This window comes from Crassostrea angulata, chromosome 8 (assembly GCF_025612915.1).
Source record: "Crassostrea angulata isolate pt1a10 chromosome 8, ASM2561291v2, whole genome shotgun sequence".
Lineage (NCBI taxonomy): Eukaryota > Metazoa > Mollusca > Bivalvia > Ostreida > Ostreidae > Magallana > Magallana angulata.
The window spans coordinates 49,989,212-50,001,567 of NC_069118.1; the positions used below are offsets into that span (position 1 = coordinate 49,989,212).

Genomic DNA, 12,356 nt, shown 5'->3' on the forward strand with positions numbered 1-12,356 from the left:
GCCGTACGTCAGGTGACCGACCTTCTCTGTCATCATGTCAAGGAATTTATTCGTCTGCCTGGCAGAGATAAAATTTCTGGCATCAAAAACAACTTCCATAAACTTGCAGGTAAATTATAGCGTCTGCATTTTGTTGACCTTCACCCAATAAATAATGAATCCTGAACCCGATCACACATAGACCTACATAATTTGCAAATGTTTTACTGGTATATAGGCCTAACGGTACATCTTTACTTACAGTACACATTTGTAAAACACTGCTCATACAAAAAAAATATTCAATAAAAAACTCTACATACAACATCATTACATAATATGCATGGCTGAAGCAAATAAAGGTTTTATCAATGCATGCGCGGATCTAGAGTTTTATCTACATTAATATCGAAATATGCCTCATACCACCTTAAATTCACAACATGAAGTACACCATAAATAAGCCTCTGACCCCCATGGTAAACAAGTTTATCCCTATGACCCCAATGGGAAGTTATGGATCCGCGCATGTAGTATAAGAACAATAGTGGTGGATCAAACGACTTGTCAAAATTTACCGTGTTTCATTTCATTTGTTTCTTAAATATTCGTGTTTTTAATTTTTAATTAATGAACTCAAATGTTTTTTAATTAAAATTATCGGTATCACAAGGGCAGATAGAAAAATTTAAAGAAAGTACAAAATTGAGGAACCCCCCCCCCCCTTCTTAAAATAACACGTGCATTCATGTTTATGTTCATGCAATTTAATAATAATATTTTATCACAGGATTCCCGGGTGTTATTGGTTGTGTAGATGGAACAATGATAAAAATTGTATCCCCGTCAGAAAATGAAGCAGATTATTTATGCCGTAAAGGCTTTTATGCGCTCAATGTACAGGTAAATAAACAATTAAAATTTTGAAAGATAATACATCTGTTGTTCCATGTATTTTTTTAAACAGCAAGTCAACTTGAACATCTTTTTTCCCCCATGTTTTAGATATACCCTTCTAAAATATATATATAAACATTTTCAGATGACATGTGATCCTCAGTTTAGAGTGTTGGATGTCGTTGCAAAGTGGCCAGGAAGTGTGCACGATGCTCGGATTTTCAGGGAATCCAACTTATGCACACTTATGGAAGAAGGCATGTGGAAATTCTGTACCAAGATGTCCTGTATTTTTTAATTCTTGATACACTGTGTGTGAGATATTTCACGAAGTACAAGCTGAAATTTCAATGAGTAATTATTTTAAATATATTGATAAACAGGGCATCTATCGGGCTTTCTACTAGGAGATTCTGGATACGGCCTGAAACCATATCTCTTGACCCCGTATATAGCGGAAGATGCTCCTGGAAACAGACGCTATAATGCAGCACATTGTAGAACAAGGTTACCTATTGCATAATGTTTTCTGTCTCAAAACGAAACAAACTTTGTAAATAAATTGAAAACTTACAAAAATCAATTTCACACCTGTTATTTTCTAAAAATCAGCCACAATGCTTGAGTATGTCATTAAATTATTGCTACCTCTATATGCTGTCCCATGTTCAGATATAACACAGACAGCTAGTAAACATCATTTATTCACTAGGAATAAATTGTAGATACTACAATATAAACAAAATCACTTATTACACAATTGCATGAACTTGTCATTACATAATATAGGTTGGGGAGACCGTTACACATAAGTAAAAAAAGGTCAATCTAATTTAACTCTATTCATTTTCTTGTCACAATATATATAAACCCGTATAAAGCATAAAAGTAAACAAGTATGCACTGAACTTCATATAAATTAACTGACATTAAATCTAGTAAAGGCTCAAATACATATCGTAGATATGAAAAACATGTTTGTTTACTGCACGAAGTACACATAGCCCATTCAAATAGTAAAATATACCTTAATGGAATTTATACAAGTCAAAGTGCATAAGAAAGAAATATACCGTTCATAACTCTATATGTTATATAAAAAATACAAAAATACATACACTGTGGGGTCTCTATATCACCAAAAACTGATGGAACGTGGTTCCGTGAATTTGTGCATCGCGCTCGTGGAGCGGAGGTCCTACTATAAACTCTGAACCGGTTATGTATATATAAATCCGGATTATAACTGAACATAATAAACAATTCCGGAATGATTCCAGAACACTCCCCACCTAATATTGACACAATATTACCCTTTATATCAAAAATTGTAACAATTTAAGACAAGACAAAATAATACAATTTACATAAGAATATACATGTTATCAATTTTCAGCCAAAATCAAATGGTGCAGTGACCAGGATAACATCACCATAAAATGTGAAAATGAATGATTGTCATAACATTGATCATTTTATGCTTATTCAATTGTTCTTCACAATGTCATATTAACACTGAATATGAGAGTACAGTAAATGTTCAACAATAAACATCTATTCAATGAGGCGAATTAGTTCACTGATAGGTCTCATATAAGTACATGGTTTCCCATTCACAATAAGGCGTACGCGGACTTTTCGCACAAGTTCATCAGCACTTTGGATAACTTCCTCCACAAGTCCCACAGGCCACTGGCATCGCGCTATATCTTTATCTCTAACGATCACAACATCCCCAGGTTTAAGGTTTGGTGTTTCAGTGGTCCACTTACGGCGAGACTGTAAGGTATTAAGATATTGATCATTCCACTGCTTCCAGAAGAAATCGGAAAGTACTTGCACTTGTTTCCACTGTTCCTTATACAGGTCACGAATGCTAACATTCACACAGGTAGAGAAATGTCCCGATATTTTCTGATTCAATAGTATTGCAGGGCTCAACACAAAAGGCATATCTGGATCACTTGATATCGTAGTAATCGGTCTAGAGTTCATGATTGCTGTCACTTCGGCCATCATTGTACTAAGAACCTCATGAGTGAGATTCTTTCCCTTTGGTCCTAATAGTAGAGCATCTAAGATACGTCGTGTTACCCCTATCATCCTTTCCCACACTCCTCCCATGTGGGAAGAGTGAGGGGCATTAAAAATCCACTTTATCTTTGACTGGTCTAAGACGTGCTTTACTGGACCTTGTATCACGTCTATGTTAAGATCTCCAGTAGCTCCAATGAAATTTGTCCCACGGTCAGATCGTAGTTCACAAACGTTTCCACGGAGGGCAATAAATCTTCGTAATGCATTGATGAATGATGAGCTTGACATAGATTCCACCAGCTCGATATGAACAGCTCTTGTCGTCAGACACGTAAACATAATAGCCCATCGCTTGCTTTCAGCAACACCTCCTCTGGTTTTACGTGTCACAATCGACCAGGGGCCAAAGGTATCCACACCTACAGCACTAAACGGAGGTCCTGGAGTTACTCTAGATGATGGTAAATCTGCCATTTTCTGAGACATCAAGTTTCCACGTAATCTTTTACACACAACACACTTATGAATCACTGATGAAATCAGTTTCCTTGCACCGATCACCCAGTAGCCATTATTCCTTATGACGCCCTCTGTAATGTGCCTTCCCTGATGAGCACCTGTTTTTTCATGGAAATGTAGCACAATCAATTTTGCAACATGTGATTTCCTAGGAAGGATAATTGGGTTCTTTTGCTCCATTGGAAGTACACTAAGGTTTAATCTGCCTCCTATTCTCATAATACCGTCCTGATCCAAATATGGACATAGATTCCTTATTGAGCTGTCTCGAGGCAATGGTTTCTGGTCTTGTAAACACAAGAGTTCTTCTAAGAAAAACGTTTTCTGTGTTTCTTTCACAACAAATAGTTCACTTTCTTGTTTTATGGTTAAAGAATCGAATGTCATATGCTTCCATTTTCTAGCAGCTGTTTTTAGCACTGTAACAGCAGATATTAGGGAATTCCATGTAGAAAATCTCTCAAAACGATTTGTGAGGTCTGCGGTCTTCAACACTAACTTGTTTGCATTTATGCGGATTTCTTTATCTTCATGAGGGTTCACGAGTGGAAAGTATTCTTTTACAAGGTCTTTGCTGATATGCAGAAATTCAGGTCCTTTAAGCCACTTACAGCTCAAGTCTTCGGCTGTACTTAATCCTCGTGTTCCTACATCAGCTGGGTTTTCCTCAGATTTTACATAATTCCACTGGAAAGGGCTAGATGATCGTAAAATGCGTTCCACACGATTGGCCACGTAGTTGTAAAAACGTTTGGTATGATTACTGATGTAACCTAGCACAATCTTGCTGTCGGAATAGAACCATGTGTTGACAAATGTAATGTTTAAATGTCTCTTAACAGTTTCTGCTATTTCAACTGCCATAAGAGCAGCGCAAAGTTCTAATCTTGGCATTGAATGTCCATGTAAAGGGGCCAATTTCACTTTGCCAAACACAAATGATACTTCACTCCTTATCTCATCTGGAACTTTGATGTATGACACTGCTGACACTGCTTGTTCAGAGGCATTACAAAATACATAAAGCTCTACATGGTCACAAAGGCTCAAAGATTTTGTGATATACATTCGAGGAATGGAAATGTTCTGAAGTGATGAAATGGACCTTTTCCAAGATTCCCATCGATGTACATATGAACTATCGACATCGTCATCCCAATCACATTTTGTCGTAATTTCGCGAAGGATGATTTTTCCACAAATAACGAGTGGTCCAATGAATCCCAGAGGATCATATATGCTGTGCAACATAGACAGGTAGCCACGTCTAGTGTTTGGTTTCTCTGGGAAGTTGACATCAAACAGGAAACTATCAGTTGACAAATCCCATAATAGACCAAGACTATGGTGTACAGGAAGAAGGTCTTTCTCTAAATCCAGTTGTTTGATTTCTTTACCCAGGTCTTCTTTGGAGAAAGCTAACATCACTTCTTTATTGTTTGATGCAACTTTGTGGAGATTGATGTTACCATTGGTTTTCAACGCAGTCCGAGTTCTTTTCAATAGGTCGATCGCTTGCGAAGCATTTGGAACAGATGTTAAGGCGTCATCTACATAGAAGTTGTTATTCACAAAGTCTTTGATATCTTGCTCGGAATTCTCCACACTTTTGCGTAATCCAAAGGTAGCCACAGCTGGCGATGGACAATTTCCAAAAACATGTGCACGCATGCGATATTCCACAAGATGCTTACTTGGATCATTGTTCTGGTACCACATGAAGCGTAAATAATCCCTGTGGTCTTCCCGTACAAGAAATGAGTAAAACATCTGTTCAATATCTGCTGATATTGCAATGGAATCTTTTCGGAAACGCAGCAGAACACCAACTAAGTTGTTAGTCAAATTGGGTCCTGTAAGTAGAACACTGTTGAGTGATGTTCCTTTGTACGTTGCAGATGAGTCAAAGACTCCACGTATTTGGTCTGGTTTCTTAGGATGGTAAACTCCGAATAATGGGAGATACCACACTTCTTGTCCAACTTTAAGTTCTGGGGCAATTTCTGCAGCGCCACTCTGAATAACTGTTTCCATGAATGTAAAAAAGTGCTGTCTTTTCTCATAGTTTTTATAAAGACTGCTATCTAAAACCATAGCTCTCTTGAGGGCCATAACTTTGTTATTTGGTATTGCTGGCTTATCCCTCTTGAACGGCAGAGGAGCTGTCCAGTTTCCTTCTTCTAGTTTCATTTCATTTTCCATAATATGAATAAACTCACGATCTTCGACCGAGAGGCCAATTTCCTCATCATCTTTGTGTTTTCTGAATATATCTAGCTCCCCATCTACTGACTGGATGTGAATTTGAAGGTCTTTGTCACATGGTTGAAATATTGTAGGTCGACCGTTTGGTAAAATGTTAGTTTTGAAACTTGTTACACTGAGATCCCTCACACTGACTTCAGGTAGGTGTTTACCATTCAAACAGACGTCACCAATGATGACCCAACCAAAACATGTCTTCTGAGCAAATGGATGGTTTTTTGGTCCTGTTATCTGCTGATAAACATAATGTGCGTCTGATAAATCTCTTCCAATAAGAAGTCCAATTTGATGATTTGGATCATATTTCGGAATTTCCGAAGCAATAGAACGAAGGTGCGGATAATGATATGCGATCTCTGGTGTAGGAATTTCTGTGACGTCTTGTGGAATACTTCGACATTCAATGAGGGTTGGTAGTTTCAACACTGTCGATGAGTCAAGAGACTGTACAATAAATCCATGAGCTTGACGACCAAGAGTTTGTCCTCGTCCAGAACATGACATTAAATTATACATTAATTCGTTTCCTTTCACACCAAGAGAGTCCATTAACTCCGTAGTTGCTATTGTTCTATTACAATGTCCATCTAACATTGCATACACAGTCACAGATAATTCTGGGTGATTTTCTGGGTATACTTGGACTAACACTGTTTTTGCACAAGAGCGTCCATGGAAACCATCACATATAGAAGTACACTTTGAATCAACAATGAATGGTTCACTCTCCCCACCTTGCACCGATTGAGGAATATCTTGATTTCTAGGCTTTATATGCATAGCAGTCACATGATTGCCGCTGCCACATTCTTTACACTTAATGTAAGCTCGGCAGTGTTTTTTATTATGAAATTTTGTACGTAAACAACGGAAACAGAGTTTATTTTCTGCTACATATCTGCGACGTTCTTCCATAGGTTTTCTCATGAAGAGTTGACATTCATCAAGATTATGCGAAATTGCATGTGGATGTAAAGAACACATTTCTTTTCTGATGTTTTCTTTTTCTTCCTGTACTTCAGTTTTTCTTGACATTACTGTTGCTGGTCTCCTCGTGAATCTTTGTTTATCCATTCCTACAGGTGATGAAGATTCAAATGAAAAGCTTGGGTCATTCAAAGATATGCTAAGTTCATGAATGAATTTTACAAACTCCTGGAAAGGTGGATATGGAACAATGTTTTGAATCTTATATTTAACAGCACGATCCCTCCATTTGTTTTGTAAGTTTTCAGGCAGCTTGCACACGATTGGATTGACACCAATTGGGGTATCATAATACGACAAAAGCATGGCATATCTATCATTGTTTTTATGACACTCTATTTCTGCCAATAGATCTGCAAGGTTATATAACTGTGTTTTGTCCTTTAGTAAGGTAATCACTGGAAATTTCTGTACTTGAATGCGCAGTTTTGATTCTATCAATTCGGGGGATCCATAACGTTCATCCAATCTCTCCCATATCTTCTGAAGAGCTATTTTCGCATCATCTGGGTTCGCTCTTCTTATACTGGTTACTTGAACTGTAGATTCAGGTCCGAGCCATCGTAACAGCAAGTCTATTTCTTCTAAATCACTTAAGGTGGCTTCAGATACAATAGTCTTGAATGTCCCTTTCCATACGTTGTATGAGGAAGGGTCATCATCATATCTTCTAAGTCGTTGTGAAACTAAGTCTTTTTTCAATAAATAACAGTTAATAGTATCACTAGTCACCGCACTGTCAATAACACTAGACGAAATAGGTTGATATTGATGCCGCGGTGTAAACGTAGAATCCAAGTGCGGTTGTGCTATAGGAGGCGGTCTGTATGACTGTGAAGTTGGTGTAAACCTAGGTTGCATAACCTGAGGAGGGAACCTAGGTGGTAACGGTTGAGGTGTATACCTCGGCTGCATCAATTGTGGCATGTATGCCTGTCCAGGATATTGCATAGGTCTCGGAGGATACATAGCCATCACAGGTTGAGAAACTGAATGCTGCGGCGTTGAAGTTGACGGCTGTGCGAAGTGCGGCACTGCTGGAGCAGGAACTTGTCTTGGTAGTTGCTGGTTTACAATATGCTTAGATGCTTGTCCAATATACCTGTCTTGTTTTTCTTTCTGTGATTCAGGTTTTACTTGTTTCGGACCCAAAGTTATTTTTTCTACATACTCTCTGGATTTATCGACACTGTTTATCCTCGGTAACCCCAAATCACATACATGTCCTTCATCTTCCATCATTTCAAATTTTACCTTCGACTCTGCAAGCTCCAGTTCTCCCTGACACTTCAACAATTCTAACTCATTTTCTAAATCTTCTTGTGCTTGTTTGTATTTAGCAACATTCAAGTTTTCTTCATTATCAGTTTGGACTTTTGACGCTTTAATTCAATAGCTCTCTCTGTTATTTTCAACTTTGTTTTAGCTTCTTCTAATTTCTGAAGAGATTTAATGCTTAATCTACTTGACGTTGACTCTTCATCTGTTTTCTTCCTTGTTTGTGAAGGTTTCAATTTTTGTAAACACTGAATAACATTGTCATGAAATGGAGTAAAACACTTGTTCATCAAATCTAGTTCTTTGAAACTTTCTTCATTGTTCTGTCTATTCAAATATTCACAACACTCATGGTATGTATTCTCATAATTTTTCAAATTAGCTTCAATCCTATCACACACTTTAACAAGAACTGCTGAATCGGATGTTGAAGTAGATTCAAGAATGTCAGAATTAATTCTTTTTTCTAATTTAGCCAACTTGCTTTTCTGCTTGTTGAGATTTTCTAAATATAGTTCATGTCCTTTCTGTGTTTTCTCATGTAAACGACCTGAAGTTCTTGGATCTTTCTCCTCCATTTCCATGTTTCCTTGATCATCCAAGTGTCCTTGCTGATCATTCTCCCTTTCATGTGTAGACATCTTAGGATTGGTGAAGGCTGAGTACTAGTTATCTACTATGCTGTCCCATGTTCAGATATAACACAGACAGCTAGTAAACATCATTTATTCACTAGGAATAAATTGTAGATACTACAATATAAACAAAATCACTTATTACACAATTGCATGAACTTGTCATTACATAATATAGGTTGGGGAGACCGTTACACATAAGTAAAAAAAGGTCAATCTAATTTAACTCTATTCATTTTCTTGTCACAATATATATAAACCCGTATAAAGCATAAAAGTAAACAAGTATGCACTGAACTTCATATAAATTAACTGACATTAAATCTAGTAAAGGCTCAAATACATATCGTAGATATGAAAAACATGTTTGTTTACTGCACGAAGTACACATAGCCCATTCAAATAGTAAAATATACCTTAATGGAATTTATACAAGTCAAAGTGCATAAGAAAGAAATATACCGTTCATAACTCTATATGTTATATAAAAAATACAAAAATACATACACTGTGGGGTCTCTATATCACCAAAAACTGATGGAACGTGGTTCCGTGAATTTGTGCATCGCGCTCGTGGAGCGGAGGTCCTACTATAAACTCTGAACCGGTTATGTATATATAAATCCGGATTATAACTGAACATAATAAACAATTCCGGAATGATTCCAGAACACTCTATAAGGCACATACATGTAGTATTAAATGTGCAATCATGTATAGTGGAATATGATAGTAAAGCGATATTACATTTCACTTTAAAAATCTTATTTATTGCTGCATGTAAGTTCTCCAATAACATTTCAGAACTGTTAGAATACTGAGATGTTATGTAAACAATAATTCAAGCCTGTGCTATGACTTTTTGACATCATGAAAAAGTTGATACAGAATTAAATGTTTTAATTTATAGGTTCATATAGGGAAACATATTTGCAAAAGTAAATATTTCAATATACAACACAATATAGTTACCCGCTGTATCTATTCCTCCACATATTCCTTCAAGGGAAGGCCTTCCTTCCAGTTGTTCCAAAATGGAAAGCTCAACTGGTGTGGGGCTTGGTGGCTTGGGACCCCCTCCTGTCTTTGGGCGTTTTGCTTCTGATAACTTTCCTTTGGCTACAATTGATCATCATTCCTTGTTAGTGAAATTTAAAGATAAGAAGATTATTCAACAATAATCATCATTATGCAAACCAAATATATCACCTAATTTGATTGGCTAAACATTTCATAATATATATCATATAACATAACTTGCCTAGTAACGTCATGATACGACATGCATGCCAAACGTTATATTCTGCCTGACATTACAATTTAAGGAGGCCGACTTTAGTTTGCATTGCGCATGTTTTTGCGCATTCTAATATAATACAGTTGATTTATACTTCTTATGAATTTTTTTCGTTATCATTTATAAAATTGAACACAATAAACAAAATACAGATAAAAATATTTAGATTGTTAAAGGAAATTTTTATTTTTAACACGATTTTTACGTTGTGTGGTAGGGGAGCATTGCCGTTGCGCTTTTATGACGTTATGATAAAATGAAGCTTTGTAGAAGTACGTTATAAGAAATAACATAAAAGAAAAAGTAAAAATTGTACGCTGTTGAAATTATATATACAGAATGATGCTATCCTCGAGGACATTTTCCTCATTTTTGGAATGAATCCATTATACCAATCATCATTCGTGATGATCCAAATATATAGCAAAATTTGGTGCATTTTAATATTTTGAGATGGCCCCCACTAAAAACCAGACGGTAGAATTTTGTGTTTTTTACATATAAGGTAGGAAAAGCTATTCCTAATCATATATAACAATTTGAGAAAAAAAGCTATTGTAGTATTTTTTTAAAACTGCTTTGATGTGCGGAAAATGCAGTTTCCTATATATTCCTATAGTAAATGTACCTCTATTTTGAGATGGTCCCTAAAAAGAACCAGACGGTCGATTTTCATGAACCTTCGCAAATAAACTAGAGTTGGTTTAAATTACATATGGTTAAAAAATAAAGAGTTATGCTATTGTAGTTTTTCCGCAAAAAAACCCAAATCGGCCTCCTTAAATCATACACGAATCGTCATTTTAACAAACAATATGCCTTATTTTCTGATTTTAGTTGTTCGAATATTATTATAAGGAATGAATTTAATTTCTACCTATGATGTAAATTCATGGGGAAGTGCTCATTCCCACAGAAACCACGAAAATTAAGCCATAACAAATTCTAATGATTCCACGGTATAAATGAATCAGTTATACCACATGTGCCTACCCCTCTGCTTCAAGTTACTGTACTGCTTGGCAGCCTCCCCACTTGTCCTCAGTATTCCCGAACCACTGCTCCTAAAATAGTATTTATTGTCATGCAGTGATGCTCAATTTGGATAAATAATATGTGTACATTGCACATCATTATACAATTTATAAAACATAACCAATGAACTGTCTTGACAATGAAAAGTTTTCCATAATTTATATGCCCCTAAATAAGAAGTAATTTTCACAGTATATAACATTTTTTTTTATTGTGTACTGTACTTTTAAAAAAAAATTCTTCATAAATGATATTCAAATTACTAATGAGCAATGTACAAAATCAAGACAAGATATACATGTATAACAAAAACTGTTTGGCTTGCACTTATAGATTTTAGATGATTAAGGGCCTGCTTCTTCTAATCACATTTGATTTATAGAGCAGTGCACCGTATTATACCAAGTTCAAATTAAGCCATTAAGCAATTAATTTATCACTCAAGAGGACTATAAAAACAAAACTTATCGCATTTTTTTTTGTTGAAGACTGGTTTTGCATCAGGGGGAAAACCATCCAACTCTGTGAACCCGCATGGAAGTATCAGTATCCATGTTTATTCTATATTTATCGCTCAAAACCATGTGACACTTTGGGAATTCCCTAAAATAAAACAACAATTTCAACTGCTGAAGATAAACATACCCGTTCACTGCCTGTGCAACCTCTCTCCAGGCAACGTCCTTCGCTATCTTCCCACCCCCAGCACCCTTAAATTTCCCAAACAGTAAACCCTCCCTTAAATGCACTTCTTCCACCAAAATTTTCTTTTCTAACTCGGTCCAGTTAGGTTTTTTAATTTTTAAACTGGTGTCTGAGACACTTTCAGAACACTCGCTCGCCATTTCTGAACGTAATGTATAATATTTACATGCAGACGACTATCACATGTGACGTCAGTTATAATTTCCACATGTAATTTACATAAATAACGCGATAAACAAGAAAATGAAAGTAGAGTTGACTTACCCGATCGACGCCATTTTTCCTGAGAGGCCGCTTGCGGTAACGAAAATAAGCTGAGATTTTTCCGTAAAACTCAACTCTCGTGAGGCGACTCTGAGAAAGTTTGGTGGCACGCCGTTTTAGCAGAATCTCACCAGAGTCAGAAATTTAAGATTTGAGGCTGAGATTTGAGCTGAGATTTTTACATGTTGGTGGCCCCGAAGCCTGTAGTTACTTGCAACAGATGGATCATCTTTCTTAAAGAGCGGTAGAACATGACCTATTTTCCAATAATTTGGAAATGAATTTTCAACAAGTGATTTGTTAAAAAGCATACATAAAGGTTTTGAAATGGAAAATTTTGTATATTTCAACATTCTATGACTAATATTATCAGGGCCAATAGCCTTATTAACGGGCAAGATTGATATAATGTCAAAAACTTCTTGAACCTCTATGTGAATATCTGAAAAAAAATTATT

At 36.2% G+C, this 12,356-nt stretch overlaps 2 protein-coding genes across 3 annotated transcripts; both read right to left on the minus strand.

The window, feature by feature from the left end:
• Nucleotides 1-2,430: 2,430 nt before the first annotated feature.
• On the minus strand, nt 2,431-8,603 carry LOC128161056 (uncharacterized). Its single transcript, XM_052824306.1, has 2 exons — nt 8,150-8,603; nt 2,431-8,039 (listed from the first exon to the last, which is right to left on the minus strand). Exons 1-2 carry the CDS (start codon nt 8,601-8,603, stop codon nt 2,431-2,433), a joined length of 6,063 nt encoding a protein of 2,020 aa, XP_052680266.1.
• Nucleotides 8,604-9,475: 872 nt separating this feature from the next.
• Nucleotides 9,476-12,101, minus strand: LOC128160090 (uncharacterized). Of its 2 annotated transcripts, none has more exons than XM_052823358.1 (3): nt 11,575-11,774; nt 10,888-10,958; nt 9,476-9,716 (listed from the first exon to the last, which is right to left on the minus strand). In XM_052823358.1, exons 1-3 carry the CDS (start codon nt 11,772-11,774, stop codon nt 9,502-9,504), a joined length of 486 nt encoding a protein of 161 aa, XP_052679318.1. In that variant the 3' UTR covers nt 9,476-9,501. The 2 variants fall into 2 exon arrangements, 1 of the variants encoding a protein (XP_052679318.1); XR_008240236.1 differs by lacking the exon at nt 11,575-11,774 and adding an exon at nt 11,899-12,101 and having other exon boundaries at nt 9,639-9,716; nt 10,888-11,532.
• Between the last annotated feature and the right edge of the window lie 255 nt (nt 12,102-12,356).

Coding starts and splice junctions, on each gene's coding strand:
- LOC128161056 (XM_052824306.1), bottom strand. CDS start 8,603: ATGTCTACACATGAAAGGGAGAATGATCAGCAAGGACACTTGGATGAT. Junction 8,040..8,149: donor AGATGAAGAGTCAACGTCAA/GTAGATTAAGCA, acceptor CTGATAATGAAG/AAAACTTGAATGTTGCTAAA.
- LOC128160090 (XM_052823358.1), bottom strand. CDS start 11,774: ATGGCGAGCGAGTGTTCTGAAAGTGTCTCAGACACCAGTTTAAAAATT. Junction 10,959..11,574: donor GTTGCACAGGCAGTGAACGG/GTATGTTTATCT, acceptor ATACTATTTTAG/GAGCAGTGGTTCGGGAATAC. Junction 9,717..10,887: donor CAGTAACTTGAAGCAGAGGG/GTAGGCACATGT, acceptor GATCAATTGTAG/CCAAAGGAAAGTTATCAGAA.